Source organism: Scyliorhinus canicula, chromosome 4, assembly GCF_902713615.1.
Source record: "Scyliorhinus canicula chromosome 4, sScyCan1.1, whole genome shotgun sequence".
Lineage (NCBI taxonomy): Eukaryota > Metazoa > Chordata > Chondrichthyes > Carcharhiniformes > Scyliorhinidae > Scyliorhinus > Scyliorhinus canicula.
In genome coordinates this window covers 35,401,424-35,425,653 of record NC_052149.1, presented here as the reverse complement: position 1 = coordinate 35,425,653, position 24,230 = coordinate 35,401,424, and the positions used below count along the sequence as shown (strand labels likewise).

The 24,230-nt window shown below is 46.1% G+C and overlaps 1 protein-coding gene across 3 annotated transcripts in view; it reads right to left on the bottom strand.

Moving 5' to 3' along the window:
* The window catches only part of LOC119964476 (MOB kinase activator 3C-like), a 43,299-nt gene extending 20,424 nt beyond the window's left edge, over window positions 1-22,875 (bottom strand). Inside the window, exons 1-3 of one of the 3 annotated variants that reach the window (XM_038794020.1) lie at window positions 22,559-22,865; window positions 22,292-22,433; window positions 15,494-16,068 (exon numbers count right to left, since the gene is read on the bottom strand). In XM_038794020.1, the coding sequence (XP_038649948.1) occupies window positions 15,494-15,911 (418 nt within the window). In that variant the 5' untranslated portion in view covers window positions 15,912-16,068; window positions 22,292-22,433; window positions 22,559-22,865. Of the gene's footprint in view, window positions 1-9,165; window positions 9,351-15,493; window positions 16,069-22,291; window positions 22,434-22,558 lie in introns of those variants that run through there. The other 2 variants (XM_038794021.1, XM_038794019.1) reach the window with 2 other exon arrangements.
* Between the last annotated feature and the right edge of the window lie 1,355 nt (window positions 22,876-24,230).

Sequence of the window (24,230 nt, the reverse complement as noted above, 5' to 3'; positions counted from 1 at the left end):
TCATTGGCGAATTTTGAAATTTTGCTCAATATTCCACTATCCAAATAATTTTCAAATCGTGACCCTGGGAGTAACCCAGAGATTGCTGCCAACTTCCTGCCCAACTCCTGAAAGTCTGGCCATGAGGTCTCAATACCTGCCCTCACCAATACCGACATGTACCTCACCTTCTGACTTGCTTCCTTCCTCTTGCAGAATATTCTGCACCGGTGTTGTCCTTCACTTTGACACCCAGAAGCAACATGTGAGACTGACGATGATTGTTACAGAAAAGTCTGTCCGTCTCCCAATTCAGGAATCTCATGGAATGATTGCATTTCTAAATTTGATTGAACAAGGGAGAACAATGGTGCCATGGTCCAGACCGCATTCCTTTAAGGTGTTGTCACACCCTGCAGTCTCCAAAGCTGGGTACCGATTTGAGAGTGGCAAGCACTTCAGCACTTGGACTCTTCCTACTCTTTTGCATGGCCGCCTATCTACTAATCAGAATTCTTTCTCCCTGCGGAATGGCTACTTCCTGGACCACAAAGTCCAGGAAACGTCCAGCCTACTGTTGTTCCGCATAGTGACCCCAGGGTACATGAATTGCAAGATGTCAGATGACCATCTATAATCTCAACAAAGGGAAAACAATCCCTATTCCCTCTTTCAGAATCTAGTTAGTACCCATCTTAAACTACTAATTTTAATCATTGCCTCCAGAGACACTTTGTGCAAATACTGTTATTTGCTTTTACATCTATTATCTTGTTTGCGCTGATGTGGAGACCACATTGTAACGTGCAGATGGGAACATTATGTAGAAAATAAATAGGTCAGGATATTTTCCACTTACTGAGCAAACGGTGATAATAGGATGAATCCTCCTTCATCATTACCGTCATGTGACGTTTAATTTTCACACATTATTAAATAAAGCACGCATTCTGTAAACAAGGTGATCCATTTCACAAGGTGCAATTATTGATTTCACTGATGGCTGAGAAAGGCTTGTGCATTATTGAGTTCTATGCTGAAGTAACAAGCAGGGTTGAGGGTGGTAGATATATATGGACTTTCAAAAAGCATTTCATAAATTGATAAATAACAGACTTATTTGGAAATTCAAAGCACGTGTTATTAAAAAGATAGTGGTATCTTGCTTACATAATTGGTTCAGGGATATAAAGGCAGAGAGTGCTGGTAAACAGATTTTCTGGACTGGAGAAATGGATGTAATGCTCAGTGGGCTAGACAGCTGGTTTGTGATGCAGAACAAGGCCAGCACCGCGGGTTCAATTCCCGCACCAACTTACCCGAACAGGCACCGGAATGTGGCGACTAGGGGCTTTTCACAGTAACTTGATACTCGTGACAATAAAAGGTTATTATTATTATTTTAGGGATTTTGCAAGGATGGATTTTTTTTATTATTCATTTACAGGATGTGGGTGTCACTGCATATATAGCCCATCTATTGTTGCCCTCAAGGTGGTGGTGGTGAGCTGCCTTCTTGGAACAGCTGCAGTCCCCAAGGTGTAAATACACCCACAGTGCTGTTAGGGAAGAAGTTCCAGGATTTTAACCCAGTGATAGTGAAGCAACAATGATTTAGCTCAAAGTCAGGCTGGTGAGTGACTTGGAGGGGAATCACCAGGTGGTCGTGTTCCCAGGTATCAGCTACCTATCAGTCCTTCTAGACGGTAGTAATCGTGGGTTTGGAAGGTGCTGCCTAAGGAACCTTGGTGAGTTCCTGCAGTGCATCTTGTAGATTGTACACACAGCTGCTACTCTGCGTCAGTGGTGGAGGGAATTAATGTTTGTGGAAGAGGTGACAAGTAAGCTGCTTTGTTTTGTTTGATGTCAACCTGGAGTGTTAAAGAACAAAGAAAAGTACAGCACAGGAACAGGCCCTTGGGCCCTCCAAGCCTGCGCCGACATGCTGCCCGTCTAAACTAAAATCTTCTACACTTCTGGGGTCCGTATCCGTCTATTCCCATCCTATTCATGTATTTGTCAAGATGCCCCTTAATCATCACTATCGTCCCTGCTTCCACCACTTCTAATTACCAAATGCAAATTTTCCTGAACAAGTACATTTATTTCAAGTCATGCATATAGCTATGAGAAGTTACATTTATATAGAGCAAATTTAGCCAGGATTTATCCTGAGGAGTAAATACCAGACAAGAAAATAGTTAGATCCACTGACCAAATCTAGCCAGGAGGTTGTGATGAAGAAAGGCTGATGGCACTCCACTCTGACAAATGACACACCGCACTATGGCAACCTCCAATTATTTCCTCAATAAATTTCACTCCAGGTTACAGGATGGAACATATGAGTTCAACATCTTTAAAAATCCACAAAATAAATTGAGCATTTGGATATCTGGTTAATAACAACTTTAACTTTACAAAATGAAGCTCAATACTTAAATGTAGTGGAGTTGAGTTGATATTATAGAGGGTGATCCATTACAAGGTCATTTTCCATGCAACTGCCATTCGCACAAGAATGTGCCATCTCCTGATCTGTAGGTGTTGGACGCTTAGTTAACTCATCAGAGGATGACTGTGATAATCACATTTTAGCGCCTTAACTGTCATGAGATGACGTCATGTCTCCTGTAGTGCACGTGTCAAGCAAACAGATTCACCAATTAGAAAATTACTGTATAACTTGTCATAGAATTTACAGTGCAGAAGGAGGCCATTTGGCCCATCGAGTCTGCACCGGCTCTTGGAAAGAGCACCCTACCCAAGGTCAACACCTCCACCCTATCCCCATAACCCAGTAACCCCACCCAACACTAAGGGCAATTTTGGACACCAAAGGCAATTTAGCATGGCCAATCCACCTAACCTGCACATCTTTGGACTGTGGGAGGAAACTCCCGGAGCACCCGGAGGAAACTCACGCAGACACTCTACAGTGGGAGAACAGCCAAGATAAGCATACATGTCAGGGGGCATTTTCACTAGAAAACTTCTCAATTTGTGTATTTAAAAATTATGTCTTGTGATTAATTTCAAATGCTCGAACTTTTAATAGTTTAAAAAAAAACAAATCCACTCGAGATTTGGATTTCTACCGTATTATGAACAGACTTCTACACGGGGCCTCACGGTAGCATGGTGGTTAGCATCAATGCTTCACAGCTCCAGGGTCCCAGGTTCGATTCCCGGCTGGGTCACTGTCTGTGTGGAGTCTGCACGTCCTCCCCGTGTGCGCGTGGGTTTCCTCCGGGTGCTCCGGTTTCCTCCCACAGTCCAAAGATGTGCGGGTTAGGTGGATTGGCCATGCTAAATTGCCCGTAGTGTAAGGTTAATGGGGGGATTGTTGGGTTACGGGTATACCGGTTACGTGGGTTAAGTAGGGTGATCATTGCTCGGCACAACATCGAGGGCCGAAGGGCCTGTTCTGTGCTGTACTGTTCTATGTTCTATGTTAGACCATTCCCCACATCCAAATATTCCACTCGCCCTAGTTCACAATGGTGCTCTCTCAACTCTGGCCCCAGGTCACAGAAACACAGGGCAGCACAAGTGGATAGCACTGTGGCTTCACAGCGCCAGGGTCCCAGGTTTGATTCCCCGCTGGGTCACTGTCTGTGCGGAGTCTGCACGCTCTCCCAGTGTGTTTCCTCCGGGTGCTCCGGTTTCCTTCCACAGTCCAAAGATGTGTGGGTTAGGTGGATTGGCCATGCTAAATTGCCCTTGGTGACCAAAAAAGTTAGGAAGGGGTTATTGGGTGGAAGTGAGGGCTTGAGTTGGTCGGTGCTGACTATATGGGCTGAATGGCCTTCTTCTGCACTGTATGTACTATGTCTAATGTACCAGGAGGAACATTGCTCTGCCGATCCCACAGGGGTTGCATTCGACCTATTTCATGCCCATCCCTTGCAGATAGTCGCCCGAGCAATGGCTGCCTCAACAACAGCCCAAATACATTGATGAAGCCCCAGAATCAATTTCCTCCCATGCTCAGGCCTCTTTAGTTCTTGCATATGCTACTCACACAGTGCCAAATGTCAATGCTCTGAAGAGTTCTATGGATTAGAAATCGTAACTCTATTTCTCTGTTCACAGATGCTGTCAGACCAGAGTTTTATCCATCAATTTCTGTTTTTATATGGGGCTGGTTTAGCTCACTGGGCTAAATCGCTGGCTTTTAAAAGCAGTCCAAGCAGGCCAGCAGCACGGTTCGATTCCTGTACCAGCCTCCCCGGACAGGTGCCGGAATGTGGCGACTAGGGGCTTTTCACAGTAACTTCATTGAAGCCTACTCGTGACAATAAGCAATATTCATTTCATTTTTCATTTCATCTGGGATTGGAAATAAGCCCAGATGAATTTCTAGATTTGGAGCACCAATCTTACTGTGCTCTTCTCTAACAGTTGGGTATGCCTAGTTGAGGAAGTTGATCTCTGATATTTCACCCCAAATTAATTTTATTAACTTTATCATTCATGTTATTGAGGCAGCACGGACATTGGGGGAAACCTTTCACCTCTGTTTGCTAGATACTGGAGTACACTGATCCAGTTTCTATTTAAACAAGAGCTGAAAATATTATCTTGACGGCGAATGCCACTATAATGTGCATCAGTTCTCCATCCCTCAGGACAGTGTCTCACTCAGCATGACTGAATCATAATGGTGCTTAGTCATCCAGTGCTTTGTAAATTGGATACAGGAATTATACGACTTTACAAAGAGGTTCATGAAAGTTATTTTTAAAACATTGAAAATGAAAGATGATAAAAATTATATTTCTCGGTAGGTAACAAATGTGGCCATGTCATTAAATGCCTCGGTCAGATAGATCAAATTCAAAATCGGAAGAAGAGTAAGATTTTAGCCCTGAGAGGGGACTAAATCCAGGTTCAAATCAATGAATCATCAAAATACATATATAGGGGCTGGTTTAGCACAGCGGGCTAAACAACTGGCTTGTAATGCAGAACAAGGCCAGCAGTGTGGGTTCAATTCCCGTACCAGCCTCCCCGAACAGGCGCCCGAATGTGGCGTCTAGGGGCTTTTCACAGTAACTTCATTGAAGCCTACTTCTAACAATAAGCGATTATCTTATCTTAAAACATTATTTTCCTTTCATAAGTCACATTAGTGCTGCCTAGTCTGAGCCTATTGACACTGCAGGCGGAATTTTCTGATAAAGTGTCAGTTTTGGCGGAAAAAAACACGAGAGAATCACGCTGGCGTGAAAAAGCACCAAACCTTCAGCCACTTGGGGAACAAGAAATTTCACACCACGCTCATGGCAGTCTGCCCCGATTTGCTCGCCTGTAATTACTTCATCTCAGCAATCAGCGAGGGAGCTCTGTTAAACCCAGCACTCGTTCCAAGTCCATTCGGTGGATGGGGGGGGGGGGAATAGCCGCCAGGAAGACAGCTCCACATTTCTGACATTGACCAACCTTGCCTGGGAGGCTGTGGACGCGATTGTGCGTGCCAGCTCACTCCATCAGAGGACGGACAGATAGTGTCGAAAGAAAATGAATGACACTGTTCATGCAGCTAGGGCAAGTCTTCCCCCTCATGTCCAGCTGCACCCCTCAACTCACCCATCACACTGCCATGGTGATCTCACTCCCAGCCACCCAATGGGATCCCAGCACTCACTCGGCCATCGTCCCCCATGTGGCTCCTTCTGCCTCACATCCCCACTCCCACTCAGCCGGAATTCATCACCACCTGACCTGGCATGAGTCCTACCTACGTTCTTCCCATCTGTCTCATTGCAGGACAAATGCAATCACAACTGGCGTGAGCTGTCACAGCCAGCCGATTGGATGCCGGAGCTGAAGGCCTTCATCCCGTTCGAAGAGAGAGAGAGCTAACCGTTGAGGAGTAGGACTGCATCTGTTCAGAGGGCGAGGTGAGAATCCAAAGCACCCAGCCATGGCGCAAGCCTCACAGGAGTTAACCTTCTTCTATCAGTCTGTCTCAGTCATGGACCAATACCATCTTGCTTCTCCCATTGGTCAATCAGTCGACCAGCCCGGACCATCCTTGCACCTTCTGGAGATGACAGACACAAGCAGCTTTGAGGGAGACATCTCGGACGCCAGCATTAAAGAGCAGTCACACGCACCCTCCACTAGTACATAGCTCACATCTCGGTGGAAACATTTAGTAGGAGGGCTTTTGGTGAGTACCTCACAGCTGGTGATCCAGAGCAGGCAGAGGCAGGATGTCCCAGGGATCGGGCACTCGAGGGATGCTAGAGCTCAGGACTCTGGAGTCCTGGTCAGGTGATGTGACCCTGGATTTGGTCGTCCCACAACTGCTGGAGCTACAAAGGCAGAGTCGTGAATATCAGAAAGGGATGTCAGCACCCACACCCCTCCTTGGACTGCAAGGCTGGAGTCATCCCTTTGCATTCTGTCCGTGGAGATTGTAGTGTCACTCCAAAGCAACGAGGCCAACAGTCCGAGGGTGGCATCTGCAGGATGGCACAGGATGCAAGCACAATGACGGGGGATGTCCACTCCGTGGTCTAGGGCATGCACTTCATTTAGGAGGGCAAGAGCTGCATGATTCAGGCAGTGGTGGGAATCCATGAGGTGTCAGCACCAGAGGGCAGTAGGCTTTCTGGATCTCACTCCAGCTGTCCCTCCCTCCCACAGAGGAGCCCAGGGACCCCCAGGCACCCACAGGGAAGAGGATTGGTAGGTGTCCAGCCATCCACCCAGGAGACCCTGGGGGTGACTAGCCCATCTGAATCCCCTCTCACTCTGACCGACACACTTCCAGCCTGCACACCGGGGAGTGCAGCCCAAAAGCTAGCCAGGACTCTCATGGTCCTGGCCCTCCAGGGGACACACACCAAGGTCATCTCAGGCAACAGGGCACAGAAGTCAGCAGGCTGCCTCAACCTTAGCAGTGGTTCCTTGGGAGACACGTAGACGTAGTGCAACGGTGAGGAAGGTAAAGAATAGATAGTCACTTTGTGGGCATGGGTGAATTTAGACACAAGTAGAGGTAATCACTGGTGTCAGCACCATTAATTGTAATAAGCGTCACGTTGACAACCATAAAGTGCCTCCCCACTCTCTTCATAGCAGCACGCTCTGCCAACCCCCCAAGCAATGCTGGTGCATTCTCCATTTTCTCTGGCATTTCAATGGTTCTCCCTCCCCCCTCCCACTGTGACGATACAGTCATGCTGATGCTGTGCCCACACACCAGGGCAACACTAAGCAGTAGCATTCTTTCATCATGAGGAAACCCTGACATTGGAGAAGGCAGCAGCAGCCAAGATATATCATTCAGCATCTCATCACCCTTCGACCACCCTGCACAGTGGCAGGTTACTCTCAGCTTTCAGTCGGGAAAGAGTCAGCCAGTTGCAGAGGATAAGAGGAGCATTGGTCAGTTCTCACTGAAGTCATCCTGGTTCAGTCATATCGCTTTTACACCCTTTCCATGAAAGGAAAGATCAACACAATGACCTCCTGCTGGCAGGATGCAAATGAGATGGTCTCACAACCCATGGGGAGACATATCGGATGACTCTTCGTCTCAGTCCTCCCCAAAGCAGGAGACAATCTTAAGTGTCCCTCGCCCTGCGGCCCTTGGTCATTGCCCGCGGTCCTTCTTCACCTCCTCCAGGAGATTGCTCCTTGCCACCCTTTTAAACATCCTCCTCATCTGAGGATATGTGGTGCTCCTCCATTTCCTCCTGGTCCAGCTGCTCTCCCCACTGCAGTGCCAGGTTGTGCAGAGCGCAGCAGACAACTATGATGTGTGACACTCTCTGGTGGTTTTACTGGAGGGTTCTCCCTTACCGGTCCAACCAATAATGATCTTTATTAGGGTCACATGAACATTGTAATGAAGTCCAGACAGTGGAACCGCATCTTTCGCAGGCTTATTGCATGCTCAACATGTATAGATGCACGAGCCTGGTTATATTGGGACTCAGCTCGAGTTTGGGGCCTCTGCAAATGGTATCAACACTTTCTTAGTGGGTACCCTTTGTCTCCAAGGAGCCATCCCCCCAACCGCTGGTCCCCCTAGAAAATGGCTGGGATCTGGGAGCTATTGTGGACGCTCCCTGGGAAACAGGCACACACCTGCAATAAGTCCTCTTCTCTTGAACACAGGTCTCAATGTTGTCTCGACTAATCACACTGCTTTCTTTTTCTTTAAATACCAAAGTCTTAACTTGTCAGAGAAGAAAACAAACAGTTTCAAGGGCAGCAAACAGTGGCAGGGAAATAATTAGGTACCACAAAGAAGTGGATTATGCTGGTGGTTGGACGGCAAGGTGCTTTTCAACAGATTCTGAAGAGGACTAGTTCATAAAAATAAAGGAAAAATGTGTTTATAGTGGGTGAAAGCTTTTCTTGCCTTCCAAAGTGTAATCTCTTGGTTGATGATCCCTCAGTGGCCAATTAAGCCTCAAGACAACACACTCATACGAGACAGAATCCCCAAAGTAAAGTAAATGCAAAATACTTCAGATGCTGAAAGTCTGAAATAAAAACAGAAAATATTGGAAAAACCCATCAGGTCTGGCAGCATCTGTTGAGTTAATGTGTCAAGTCCGTATGACTATTCTTCAAAGTTAAAGACAGCGAGGAATGTGATGGATCACATGCTGTATAGTTGGGAGTGGAGCAGAGGAGAAGATGGGAGCTAGGAGAGATTGCAACAAAGATATGTAGGTCATGGGATAGAAGAAATGTTAATGGCCAATAGAATATTCTAGTAGCGGCATAAAGGTGAGATATCAGAATGGTTAACGGGAGAACAAAGATCAGTGCTGAGTGAAAGCAAAACTAAAGAACAAGTGACAGATGGCCCAGTGGGGGAGGGGAGAGTCAATGTTAACACTTTGCTCCTGAAACAGCACCATTTGGAAGACAGAACAAAAGCCATTCAGGCCATCTAGCTGCCCCTTCCATGAAACATGTTCAATTTTGTACCATTATGGAATCCACCTAATTTATTTAAATTGCCTGAGGGAAGCAGTTGTGTTCAAGTATTAGATTTAATTTGATTCCACTTTTGAAAACAGAAAGATGAATTGCTTACAAAATTACAGATGTCATTTTCTGCCACACAAACAGCTTGTCTGAAATCTCAGTGACAAAATAATTAATGTGCGGTTTGCATAACTTTATAAACCTATGTCACAGTGGAAATCCTCAGCGTCTTGTGTAATATCAGAATTTGGCACTTGATATTGTTCCAGCCAAACCGAATGACTGGAATTCCATCACTTTAAAAATATCATTCCAGAAAGGATGTGAAAAACAAACTAGATTCAATCCCAGGGCAAGTTCACAGAGGTGGCGTTCTGCTGAAAACAATTGTGTTTGTAAGGAAGGTTCACCTAGCATGGAAACAAGGAAAGAATGAAGAACTTCTGCTAGGTGATACAATGCTATACAGGAGATTAATAGGATGACTGATTGCATTCTCATTGGGACATCACTTTTGGTTGATAATCTTAGAAGAGCTGAGCAAAGGACAAGCATTTTGTTTTAAGAAAGGGAATGCATAATGCAAGACCAGTTGAAGTAATAATCACTTCAAAACTTCTCACACACCTATTTGTATGAGTTCATAGATTTTTTTTGTTTCTTTTCCTTAAATATTTTTTTATTCTCCTCCTTTTTCAGTTTCTCCCAAATTTACACCCACCAACAATAAATAATAATCAGTAACAAATATGTCAATCCCCATATCAATAACACGATCCCATCCTCCCACCAAACATTAGCCTGCATGTTCACACAAACAAATGACAAAAAGGAATTAGGGATCACCCATAGTCGCCATTAACATACACCACCCCCCCCTCCCCCCAACCCTCCCACCAACACGCCCCAACTAATGTTCAATGTTATCCAGTTCTTGAAAGTGCATAATGAATAATGCCCAAAAACTATAGAACCCCTCCATCCTTCCCCTCAGTTCAAACTTAACCTTCAAGAGTCAAGAATTCCAACAGGTCCCCCCACCACGCCAGTGCACAGGGTGGAGAGGTTGCTCTCCAACCTATCAGGATCCACCTTCGGGCAATGAATGACGCGAAGGCTTCAACATCTGCCTCTGCACCCGTTTCCAACCCTAGCTGGTCCGACACCCCGAATATGGCCTCCCGAGGGACCGGGTCCAGTTTCACTTGCACCACTTTAAAAATTACCCTAAAAAAACTCCTTCCAGTAATCCTCTAGCTTTAGACAGGACCAAAACATATGATCGGCTCATCCTTGCCCTCGTGAGGTGTTCTCTGTATATCACCTTCAGCTGTATCAGCCCCAACCTCACGCACAAGGTGGAGGCATTCACTCTCCGGAGCACCTCACACCAGAATCCCTCCTCCATATCCTCTCCCAACTCTTCCTCCCACTTTGCTTTGATCCCTTCCATTGGTGACTTCTCCTCTTCCAAAATAGCTCCGTAAACCGCTGACACTACCCCCTTCTCCAGTCTCCCTGTCATCAGCACCTCCTCCAGCAATGTGGAGGCCGGCTCCTCCGGGAAGCTCTGTATCTCCTTTCTGGCAAAATCTCGAACATGCATGTATCTAAACATTTTCCCCTTCTCCAGTCCATACTTGGCTTCCAGCTCCTTCCATCCTGCAAACCGACCCCTAAGAAACAAATCTTTTGGTGTCTTAATCCCCTTCTCCTGCCATTTCCATCCCATCTTCCTGGCTCAAATCTGTGGTTCTTCCAAATCGACATTTCCTTTGACCCTGCCCCCAACCCAAACTGTTGGCGAAACGGCCTCCAAATTCTATTATTACCGGACTGGAGTTCATAGTTGTAATGACCAGAGGCCAGGACGCCAGCCTGCTTACTGGACCAATCAATCCTGACAAAATGCATGGCAAAAGACCTGCCAAGCAAGCACAGTATAATTTTGGATGCTGTATTCCAAGTACTCAAGACATTTTTGTTTGCCTATTTACTGAATGGAAATCCTCACTGACTCCATTTCAACAATGTCGGTGATTTTACTTTCTCTGTTTACTACAATGATTCAATTAACAACTCGACCCTTAGGAGGAGAGGAATTCTGGCCATTTAACAGATTTGTTCACAGACATGTTACAAATATTGAGATTCCGAAATTCGTCTTCTGGGATTTATAGGCGGAATTTCCAAAGATGTGTGGGTTAGGTGGATTGGCCATGCTAAATTGCCCGTAGTGCAAGGTTAATGGGGGGATTGTTGGGTTACGGGTATAGGGTGGATACGTGGGTTTGAGTAGGGTGATCATTGCTCGGCACAACATCGAGGGCCGAAGGGCCTGTTCTGTGCTGTACTTTTCTATGTTCTAATTTCCCCAGTTCTGGACATGCGCTTGAGGGAGTGGAAGTGGCTGTGAAACCCATTTCCATCCAACATGCCTGAAAAAAAATTGACAAACGCTGGTTGGCTGAGACTGTGCAACAAGGTTTGGGAGCGGGAGGGTAGGAGGATGTTGGACACCACGTCCAGTGGTATCCCCTAGGACACTGATAAATTCAATTAAACGTCCAGTGGAAAAACAGATAGGTCCCACAACGTGGTCTGATCTTGCCTTGGCTTCAGGATACAGAGGATATTTCCTGATTTGGGGGCCATTATGTGGAGTGATCTGTAGCCCTTTCGGGATCTTGTCTGCTTTCTTGCATCTTTGCAGGAACTTAATGTCCGTGTCTATGTGGTGCTCACCCCAGTCCAACGCTGGCATCTCCACATCATGGCTACCATCGACAGCGCAAACTGCCGGCTCAAAGTGGAGAGGATCTCCAGGGAGATTGCGCATATCATCCGTGGGGATGTGATTCAGGGCATTCACCACCAAGGTGAGTGCAGGCGAGACAAGGGCATCCGAAAAAGGAACCTTACAAACTTCTACAGTGACAGACCCTGGATGGTATTTAATGCTCTCAGTCTGTGGCAAGTTTGGTGGTGGGAGACAATTAATCAGGTGAAGAATATTAGTTGGGGACCCCGTCCATTCCTGTCACCAACCCCCATTAAGTCAGTGTCAGGAAGGCCTGTGGACAGCAATCCCACCCTGCCATCAATTAGTGGGTCCCTTGTTGAAACTCAGTGGCTGATCGAGGGTCCTGGCAGGGGAAATGAGGAGTGTTTGTGTCCACAGAGCCAATCATCCCCTGTCTTTCTGCTGACCCTCCCCCCAAGTTTCTCTCAATCTACCAGATTAAATCCTTTTTTTAGGGAGCCTTAAAAAAACAATTACGATTTATAATTTTTTTTGTTGATTGTGATTTGTTGGATGATGTAAGGATTTTTGATTGATATCATTGAGACACATTCTGGACATAGGATTGGTGTTGGTGACAGGATGTGTGTGGATCTGTCTACACAGTTACACCATGATATATAAAATGTGAAATTCTAACAGGTCTGGACAGACCAGATGCAGGGAGGATGTTTTCCCTGGTTTGGGAATCCTGAACTAGGGGACACAGTCTCAGGATATGGGGTTGACCATTTAGGACTGAGATGAGGAAAGATTTCTTCACTCAAGAGGGTGGTGAACCAGAGAAGGCTGTGGAGGCCAAGCCACTGAATGTATTCAAGAAAGGGATTGATAATTTTCTAGATTTTTAAGGGCATCAAGGGATACGGAGAGAAAGCAGTATGATGGCATTGTACAATTGGTGCAAACTTTAAGTGTCCTTTTCAAAGATTCTGGAAAATTATTAGATTCCACAGTCATTTTAAAGAAATTACAGACTTTCCGGATTGCTTTCAGGTCAAATGTCATTACACGTAGCTTGCCAGCATCAGGTCTGCAAAACCATTGGTCGGACTGGAGAGTTATGCACACAATTCCATTGAGAATACAGTGCCATGACATGCAACTGGAAAATGATAGGCTAACCAAGAGACGAAGTAGAGGTGGATGGTGGTTTTGTATTATTTCCTCTGGTCACTCTTTGATGTTGCTCGATTTAGAGATCAAGAGTTAAATATAGAACAAGCAAGGATAAGTCAAGTAACAGGCGTATTTGTCCAAGAAGAACTCTCCAATTTACTTAAATTCCCAAATGAACAATGGTAAGCTCCCACGTTACACATAGCAAGTGAAATTCTAAAATTGCAATTCAAACTGCAAACCATGTTATTCACTCAGAATGTATTCCGCAGATGATTTTGAGGATGGCCCTTGGTTGAGTGGAGTACCTGTGGCAGTCAGGTTTTAGCTTCAGCAGCAGTTTCTCAGCAAGCTACAGTTGCCAAAGCAGTGCCCATTGCAGAGAGAAAATCGTTCAGCTGATGCGCATAGATGGTTGCCAGATATAGGCCTAATGGAAGGACACAGATGCCGAGGAATGAGAAAACTTCAGCAGTGGACTGGAATATTGGGAGGGAGCTAGAACATTCCTACTTTCCCTGACCCCTCAAAACCATTGTTTTTAAAATCCACCTGTGGGAAGAGGCCTCCAGTGTCCCTTTTCGATGTTTGGCGAAGGAAGGGTTTATAAGCCCTTTTGGGGCAGCACAGTAGCATGGTGGTTAGCATCAATGCTTCACAGCTCCAGGGTCCCAGGTTCGATTCCCGGCTGGGTCACTGTCTGTGTGGAGTCTGCACGTCCTCCCCGTGTGTGCGTGGGTTTTCTACGGGTGCTCCGGTTTCCTCCCACAGTCCAAAGATGTGCGGGTTAGGTGGATTGGCCAGGCTAAATTGCCCTTAGTGTCCTAAAAAATAAGGTTAATGGGGGTTGTTGGGTTACTGGTATAGGGTGGATACGTGGGCTTGAGTAGGGTGATCATTGCTCGGCACAACATCGAGGGTCGAAGGGCCTGTTCTGTGCTGTATTGTTCTAAAAAAGCATGCTCTGCTCACTTCTCCTTGGATGCTGTGATCAGGGTCCTACAACAGTGATGGGACCTTTCACATTTCAAATAGCCTGCTTAGAGTCTCCCTGATATTTAGGCAATACACAAAATTCATATTTCAAAGCGTCCCAATGAGTTCTGTGAAGTTAAAGTAACCTATTTTAAAATTTTGAAGTACATTCCACAAATTAATAAAAGCAACGAAGCTTAGGAATTCATTGGCATCTAAAATGCCCAAGCTGTGAAGTGACCCCTGTCCCTTGGCAGAAGTTGCTGCCAGCTATGTAGTCATGCAGAACTGATCAGCAGTATTCAGAAGTGCAACTTAAATATTTAAGGGTACTTAATGGGTGCCCAATAACAGCTTGATGACACTCCTGCTCCTCCAGGCCCCACAAAAGAGTAAAATACAAAAAAAAAACTTGCCTATTGGGAGAGGCTGCCTTCTGTTGTGGTCTTTCACTTTTCCACTAAACAAGGAGTCTCAGGTGCAGAATGATTGTTTATTGACCATCATGTTGGGAGAGCCCAGCTTCAGAGATAGACCTCCGGAGCTGACTCTGCCAGCGTACAGCATCAGGTGATATTTATACCAAATATGGTTACATAGGTTACACAAGTAAAGATATTGTTTACATTAGATCATGACCATTTTAAATTTTACATGAAACAAGTCATGTGTACCCAGGCAGAGTGAGTGTTATCTACCCTTCAGCTTTCCATGGATCCCTCCCTAACCACCCTACTTGGTGCCAGGCCTAATGGACGTGTCTGGTACTTAGGTTGAATTAGAAAAACATGTTTGTTAACTTTGTGGTATGTTTCCTGTATTTCTCCCTATAATCGGGACCCAACATTAAAACAGGTGTAGAAACCCCATTTACATCTGTCCTTCTGGGCAACACGGTAGCATTGTGGTTAGCATAAATGCTTCACAGCTCCAGGGTCCCAGGTTCCATTCCCGGCTGGGTCACTGCCTGTGCGGAGTCTGCACGTCCTCCCCGTGTGTGCGTGGGTTTGCACACTCCGGTGCTCCGGTTTCCTCCCACAGTCCAAAGATGTGCGGGTTAGGTGGATTGGCCATGCTAAATTGCCCATAGTGTCCTAAAAAGTAAGGTTAAGGGGGGGGTTGTTGGGTTACGGGTATAGGGTGGATACGTGGGTTTGAGTAGGGTGATCATGGCTCGGCACAACATTGAGGGCCGAAGGGCCTGTTCTGTGCTGTACTATTCTATGTTCTATGTTCTGTCCATTTTGGGAAGAGGTATAATGAGGCCACTTAAGAAACCTGTTTGAAACTCTGTTGAGCCGGCGAATGACTGCACAAGGTGTACACCAGGTAGTCATCTGCTGATCATACATTTATCAGGTGAGAAATGGGTAGCCGTCAATTGAAAGTCTCCCTCTTTTTATCAGAACAGTCTCAGCAAGACTTTCCTTATAAACTGATTTTTTGCAAGAAAGAAGCCAAAACTTACTCAGAAAATGTCATTCTCATCACGTTCACTCCCCAACAGTCAGCACCGAGTAACCCAGCAGCAGTTCTATTTCAAAGGCTTTAAAACGTTCATATTATGCTTCTTATTTACCATTTAGCTAATTGTACAACTCAATCAACGTTAATCTCTTCAATCGCAAATTCTTATTTTTCTCTCAGAAATCTTACCGACTCGAGTGGGGAAGTTGTCCTCATTATTGATCAGGGCCTCAATCCAGTCCATGAGCAAATTCATGTACCGTGGTGCAGTTACTTTGGTTGGCTTCTTATACTTGTGTTCATCCTGCCACCGATATTCATACTTCAGCCCACCTGACATGACAGGACAGCTCCTTTCGGTGCAGTACTCACAAATGGTGCCGTAGATTAGGTTGATGCGGTTGAAGAAATCTACAGTGTTGACTGCAATCCAATCATTTAGGTTTTCCCCAGCAGGCAGCTGAACCACAGTCTTGAGATCGACACCAGATTTAAGTGAGGCCTGTGCTTTTTTGTACAACTCGAAGCGTTGGGTTCCAGGCTCAAACCTCTTTCGGGGTCGGAAAGTCCTGTCTTTATTAAAGACTTGCTTCAGGCAAAGGGCCATCTTTCATAAACGACCCGAGTTGCGACCGTCTCTCCCTTAAACACGAGTCAATAACAAAAAAGGTTTGTTTTTCTTGATTAAGTTGACAGTGTTTATGAACTTCAGATATCTTGATGGTAGTTTGTCCTCTGCAATGTACTTCAGCAACCTGAGTATTCTGTAAGAGAGAAGCATTTATTGTTCAAGGGGTTCCAAAACTTTTATCGGAGATAACCGATTAATTGTTCCACTGACTTAAATTAAAGCTTCCGTTACATCAGAACTTGCATTCGCATGGTGTAATCCTGTGGTGAATGTAATTTAGTAATTCACACTGTATTTACCAATACCATTGTAAGCGCAGTAGCGTTATCTGACCACTAGGGGGAGTAGCTCTGGGAATGCTCAGGAGTTTGTACAGGGCTCCACCCTTGGCTCCGTCCACAACTCCTCCCCCTGGACTGCTGTATAAATACCATTGTCCAGAGCCAGCCTGCAGTTCATCGAGAGTTCAACGGGTAACAGGCTGGCTCTGTAGTAAGTAGATTAAAACCACTGTTCATATCTTAAAGCACGTGTCTAGTGAATTGATGGTTCCATCAAATCCTAAGGTTAAAATAAAAATATTAAATTCTGTGAAGGCTCTTCTTGAAGAGAACATGCTTTTCTCACTGCCAATTGGAATGTGAATGAGGCACCTGCAGTTTTGACTGTATGAACTAGACAATCTCCCAGGATGTTCCAGATGTGGAGTGACTCTGGGTACCAAGACATAACTTCACCTTCAGAAATGAGCATTTCGACCGGGGGGAAAGAAATCGGGGATGACGAATAGAAGGGGTCAATGGGGAAAGAAGACTGTGCAAGGGGAAAAGTGGGCCGATGGAAGGTTAAGGGGCAGGAGGATGAGGAACAATGGAAGGCAGGAGGTAGACCCAAGGGTGGGAAGCTGGAGCTCAATAAAGGCACATGAAATGCTGACAAAAAAGGGAGTCAAAGGGATAATAGAGTTTTGACTGGAAGGGGATGCATGCAGACCCCAGAATGGGTGGTGAACGGGGGTGTCGTTAGATGTGTCACATGAGGGATGGGTCACAATCACTCAGAAGGTAGGGGTGAGGAAGTTATTGGGGAGGGATTACAATGGGCGCGATATACCGGTCACATATCACCAGAATCGTGATGGGAGGCAGCCGGGAGAGTAATCTCCCGGATTCTCAAACGTTGTTATGTCTTGCGAGATCTCGCAATCTGGATCCTACCCGCAGTGTGCGGGACCCAGTCTCACACAATTAAGTGCGCTTAAAAACTCACTTAACATTTTGCTGCCAGATCAAATGGCCATCCGGCATCTGCCAGCCTCAACGAGACGACAACAGCCAGGCGCTGTTTAGCACTGGTCCCCACAAATGAGGACCCGGTGGAATGGCAGTTGGGGAGGGGTCTCCCAGGTGACCAGAGGCCCCCAGGTGGTCAGCCTCTTGGCAAGGTGGCATCCTGACACTGCTGATATCACCCAGGAACCTCGGCACTGCCAACCTTGCACTCTGACAGTATCACCTGGGTGCCAACCTGGCACTGTCAGAGTGCCCAAGTGGCACTGCCAGAGTGCCAAGATGCGAGGTTGCATTCTGCTCACGCCAGGGATTAGGCCCAAGGGTGCCCTGCTATTATGTGGTGGGGTGCAGGGGGGCTCGAGGGTGCCCCAACAGGTGAGTTGGGGGAGGCGTGTTAGGGGATCAAGAGATCAGGACACCATTTAAAAATGGGGCCCCAATCTCCTCCTGCACTGAGCTCAGCTTGTTGGAGCTCCTCAGCACAGGATATGTGACCAAATGTGGACTCGAAGGTCCTGGGCCCACAACATAGTGTAGAGGTAGAGGTGTTCCCTCAGCCTCCAGGAAGTGCGTGCTGCCTCTCAGGAAGGGATAACAACTGGCCCATTGCCCGGGAAAAGCTCCTTCCTGTGACATTCAGGAGCCTTGTTCCTAGCTCTATGCGGGCTGCCACCGTCTGGGCATGTTGGGTCGCTTTGGCGGCAATTTTACAACTTGCGATGGCCCTCACCCTGCAATAAACCCAGTTCCTCATTTCTAGTAGCTGCCTGCTGGCATTCCCACCAGCATCGATGTTGAGGACTGCCATGCCCTGGAGCCCACGTTCGGTGCTCTCCTGGGAAATCACCACATCTTTGGCCCACTTCAGGGTTATGGGTGATTCCATTTGCACTGCGTCTCCTGGTCTCGCAATCCACAAATTAAGCGGTCCCATCGGGATTCAGCCAGGGAGACTCAGAAGTCACAGGGGGCAGAGAGACCCAATAGGCGCATCAAATAATCCCTGTTCGACTCTGTTGGGGTCTGCGAAGCTGAACGAAACCAGTAACAGCGGACTATAATGTGGCGGACTATAATGTGGGCTGCGGATTCAGGCAATGGCCGACCAGGTCAACCAACGTATCGAATGCTAGTTTGTCAGGCTTGTCTTGGTAAGCAAGGTCCTTAATCAAGGCGCAGGTAGGGCCACCCCCGGCGGTTAGCAAAGTCACAGTCTGCCGCTCGCTGTTCACAAAGGCATTGGTTCGAAAAAACAGTTGCATCCTTTCCGAATGCTAGGCCCAATCGTCAGTATCAGCATCAAAGGTTTCAAGCATACCAATGAGTGCCATTAGTTTGCCTGAAGCGAAGGCCTCTCCAAGCCCATCGGAGGTAGGCCGGAAGCCTGGAGTCCTGTGGTTGCGGCAGCTCCACTTAATCCTCATCACCAAGTGTTGTAACCGAAGGCAATGACATCCACATGTAGCCAGACAGACAGGATACAATTAAGTTTATTCTACTACTCCTCAACACAATACTCTCTCACTCTCCACTCCCCCTCAGGGTCCGCTTCCCCGACCTGATTGCGGGCCGGGGTTTATAGCCTGTGAAGGATCCTCCAATTGGGAGGAAGCTCCGCCCCCTACTCACTTGGGGAGTTCATATTCCAAGGTGTCGGAGGGGAATCTAATACAATGCACGTTCAAGCCCCTTTGGCGGTCATTACATTCATTTTTACTCAAATTGTTACACTGCTGTAGAGTAGGAGGGAAAATATGGCGGGTAGTACCGGTGGGAGGGGAGCGGGCTTGTGCAATATGTTACGATGGAAGTATTGAAAGTACGTGGATGTTTGCACATTTTTGCCTCCTTTCTGATGATGTCTGTAACTGTTTATACAGCCAAAAACTACCTCAATAAAATTGTTTATTAAAAAGAAATCTACTCATTTATTTCTCTCGGACTGTAAGGGAGCCTATGGTACACTCAGCAATGTGATCGCTCCTTTTTGGTTTTTAAGTTCTACCCATATGGATTCAGTTTATGCCTTTCTCCTCACTCGGGCCTCACTCAACCTCTTTGGTTTAAAGCTGTATCTACTACCAGAGTTACAGGACTTGCCTGACATTGTTTTAGTTGAGCCTGTCCCAACAGTGGTGTTCCCCCTTTTCCCTGTAGTGGTGCCAGTTCGCATCAATCATAAAACTGGTCTCCACACCACTCTCTGGGCCATACATTCAACACTTCGATATGTTTGACCCTATGCCAATTTGCACATGTCTCAGGTAGTAATGCAGAGATTATTACCTTCTGATATTCCGGAACCTCGCTCCTCAAACTCATTCAGCAGAAATAAAAACAACAGAATTGGCTCGGAAAATTCAATAGTTCTGGCAGCAGAGAGGCTGTTAACATTTCAGGCCTGTTTCGTCAGATCAGAGGTGTTTCCAGCATTATTCTTTTCTTTATTTCAGATTTCCAGCAACTACAGTATTTTGCTTTCATATTATTCCTTAGCAGAACATAATTCCTCCTTTGATAGGAGGTCATTGGTTCTAACTTGGACCATAACAACTGGATCCTTCCCCTCCCATTCCAAGTTCTTCTCCAGATATGAGGAGATATCATCAACCCTGGCACCAGGAAGGCAACAAAACCTTTGAAAATCCTGATCATGGCCACAGAGAATAAAGATTCCCTGACTATACTGTCCCCTCCCAGCACTACATTTCTTTTCACAGTCCCACCTGAATGGTCCCCTGCACAATGGTGCTTTGGCAGTTTGTTCTTGGAGCCTGCAGATTTTTGCCTTCACCCCTACAGACGGAATGAACCTCATACCTGTTGGTTAAGGGCAAAGGCTAAAAGCTCCTCCAGCTCCACATCTGGGATTGCCTTATCTGCCCGACTCATTGTAAATTTGTTGTACTTTGGGGTTCCCGAAGGAGGTTCAATTTTTCCACACGCCTAAAAATTGAGGCTGGACAAGTAACGGCCCTCAAAAGGTCATCTATAAGGGATGAGTTAATTCTCCTCACTGTGAGGATACTTGGCAGCCTTACAGGGCCAGGATGTTTACTGGAACATGAGGCACCAGATGTCCAAACTCAGACAGCATCATGTATTTTGCTGACTTTCCTAACTGCTTATCTTATCTATTAGACTTATTTACTTCTCTGGTTAAATATCAGGCCTTTTTGCTCATTCGTTGGAGTTCACCTCGGACCAGAGTTGCGACAGGTGCCAGGAACCAAATCTCAAAGCCGCTGTCGACCCCAGGGTCCCCGACAAGCAGATGGGCGAGAGATTCTGGTGTTATCTTATTACATTATATTCTTATTTGTATTATTCTTTGCGAATAAAGTAGAGTAGAGTAGCATATAGATTGCTATATGCATTGAATATACTGAGTATATATTGTACACAAGGTATCACAATTGCATGGGACAGGCTGGGTGGACTAATGGGTATTTACCTCTCTCTGTCAGTGATCATGGGTCAGATCCTTCTGTCCCCTAACCGCATGTTTCTCTGCAGCGCGCCGTTCGCTGGCGGCGGGATTTCCTTTTCCCGTCACTTGTCAATGGGATTTTCCATTGCACTGACCCAGTCTTCCCCAAAACCACCAGGAAACCCACAGGTGTGGGTGCGCTGCCAGTGGGAAAAGAGAATCCCAATGGCTGGAGGATTCTGGCTCATATGTCATTCTAATCTTGGATTTCCACTGACTGTCTAGCCACCAACACCTTGACTTCTAAATCCGCATTTTCATCATCTTGTCTCCATTCTCCCATCCTGTTGCCCAGTTCACATTAACCATTTATCCAACTCTGGTCAAGGGTGCATGGTCTTATCCCCACACTGCCACTGACACCAGAGGCTTAAGTTATCGTGGCCCTGGGCTCTGGAGTTCTCGGCTTAAGGCCCTCCTACCTCTCCCCATCTTTAACAAATCTCTTCAAAACTGAACTCTACGATCAAAACTCTTTGGCTAATCCCTGTTTAGCATCTAACACAGCGTGAGGCTATTTGTTGAGGTATTTTAAATTAAAATTTAGGTTAAGTACATTAGTAGTAGAACTAACACCCACGAGGAAGCGTGACACATCATATTAAAACCATCAATGCATTCTGTCAATTTTCACTTTCATTTTTACAGCACAACTACATTTCCTCTCTGACAAGACTCAGGGGGCTTAATATTACAGGGAGCGAGGCGGGGGAGGTCTCTCTTCACCCCCTCCCCTGAAGCAAAGTGGGTGTAGACATAACACACTTTGGGTGGGCTAAACAAGGACCAAGTGGACTTCTGCCCATCACTGAGGAGGAAGTCCTGTCCTCAGGGGCTGTCGGCCACTGAGGTTGGCTAGCAGCTCCATAAAATCCTGGCAGCACCAGGAATGTTTTAGTAGGTCCTGCAAGATGAAAGCCCCAGGATTCCCCAAAAACAGGGGGAGGGGGGAGAGAGAAGTGGCAGCGGGTGTGCTGGGGGAAGGGGTGGATTTAAGGTGCAGACAGGGAGGAAGAAACGGGTTTCTATCTGGGGGGGGGGGGGTCTATCACCCCTCCCCATCCACAAAACGCAGCAAAGACAGAATGCCCCCTTCTTTCCTGCCCACTCCCACCCAGCTACCCATGCTATCAGGTCAATTGCCTTGACAACCAGCCTAATTAACCCTTGACTATCTATTTTAATATGGTGGGTAGGCTGCCAATTTCAGCACCTGCACCCCCCTCCTCCCCCCGGGTAGCCTGTGAGTGAGCACCCACCCTATTTTATATGCATACCCCCGCCAAAAACACATCTAGCAGGAGCACATAAAATGCAGCCCAGAAACTTTGAAAAATGCTTATGCACTTCTGTAAAATAAGTAACATTGAACAAGTGTGGAAGGTCAGGAATTGTTTAGCATCCCGAATTTGGATGCTATCTATCCTGTCTCCTCTCGTGTGTTTTGTCTAGAGTCGCCCTTGGGCAAAAATCCAATGTTAATAGTTAGTAATATCCTAGAGATGTACCTCATTGAAAAAAAATAAAGCAGATTAAAAACCGTTTTAAGCAAGTTGCCACTTTCCCCCACCAACCTTTTTCGTTAAAGTCCAAAAAGAAGTTGTTTAAATTCCATTGCAGCAGTATGAATGCACTGAGACAGCTGTCTTTCTGTTTAGCTGGCAGGCCATGGATCACTGATCAGTTGATTCCAGCCTCCCGATATTCAGAGTTGAACTGGGCAGATCATTTTCCGGGAAAAGAATGCAAGATTTTACGCGAAAGTTTTTTTTTCCAAAAATCAGAGAATAAAAGTTTGAGACCAGGACTATCTGAAAAGAATTGAAACTTCCATCACTTACCCCACACGTGCACTGTAAGAAGTGCTTATTTCTCTTCTGCACACAGGATCTTCCCAGTTGTTACAGGAAGCGGCAGCTGTGGGGGATTTACATTGTTCGGAGGCTCAATTTAACACAGCCATTATTTGCGTTTTCCTGTGCAGAGGGCATTTGACACAGTGCTGGGATAGGAGAGGGTTACATAAGAACTGGCTGGCTATTCTCCTGTCAATGATGTCACATCCTGAGACAACCTCCCCCCATACACATCTGTTGATTTTTTTTGGCTTTTTAAAACAAAACTGTTTAAAGAGATAGTTCCCTCGTTCAGTTTGGCTCCATTGAAAATGCCAAAGAATTGTTTTTTTTTTAAATGGTGTGCTTTCATCAACCACTTCAGCCCAAGCATTTTTCTTTCAAACAGTTAAATAAAACTGTCATTTTTTTGAAGCTTCTCCATTTTCACCCACTTTAACTGCTGAACTTCGGAAGAGACGTGTCAAGGCGACAGAGGGCAAGGAGCCACACCCATAGCAATCTGCTTCTTGTCATGGGTTTTTGGAAAGTACACAGCAATTTGAGAACTCGTACAAGTTATATACTGGTATCTGAGATCAGAGAAAGTAAACTTGAAGTAGCTCGCACGGTGGTGTGTTTTAAGGTCCAATCAACACAATAGAATAACAGAAATTAACTCAGGGACAAATTAAAAGGGCCACACTGGTCTTGCAGAGTAAGAGCTCCTGGGCTAGGGGTAGGGAGCTCTATTATCCTCTGTATCAAAGCTCAGTTAGTAAGGCACTGACCAGAGCAGGAACACTGGTGGGGATCTACCATGCAGTGTACATGGTGTATTATAAATAAAACTATGTTTCTTTATTTTATTCAGTGTGGACTCTCCTTATTAAACTGGCAATGAGAAATAAACTGTTCGCTGGCGATGCTCGGCGAGCCACCTCCCCGATTTTCAGGACCCAGGTTTGGATTTATTTTATTCGCCATGCCTCTGTTTGGGCAGTTAGATGCAATTTTACGCCTGTGTTGAAGACTGGAACCAGTACGCAGAGAGGATGCGTTCACAACCCTATCAACCTGGGTGGCAACTTTCAGGGATCTATGTACATGGACACCGAGATCCCTCTGCTCATCCACACTACCAAGAATTTTACCATTAGCCAAATATTCCGCATTCCTGTTATTCTTTCCAAAGTGAATCACCTCACACTTCTCCACATTAAACTCCATTTGCCACCTCTCAGCCCAGCTCTGCAGCTTATCTATGTCCCTCTGTAACCTGCAACATCCTTCCGCACTGTCTACAACTCCACCGACTTTAGTGTCGTCTGCAAATTTACTCACCCATCCTTCTGTGCCCTCCTCTAGGTCATTTATAAAAATGACAAACAGCAACGGCCCCAGAACAGATCCTAACATTGAGGGCATTTAAAAATTTATTGGATAAGCATATGGATGATAAGGGCATAGTGTAGGTTAGATGGCCTTTAGATTTTTTCCATGTCGGTGCAACATCGAGGGCCGAAGGGCCTGTACTGTACTGCGCTGTATCGTTCTATGTTCTATGTTACTTCTTCCGGGCCAACAACATCACGGAGAATGAGTGCCAGACGGTCATCCTGTTGACGGCCTGTGGAGTGCACACTTTCAGGGTGATCCGAAGTCTCACACACCCGGC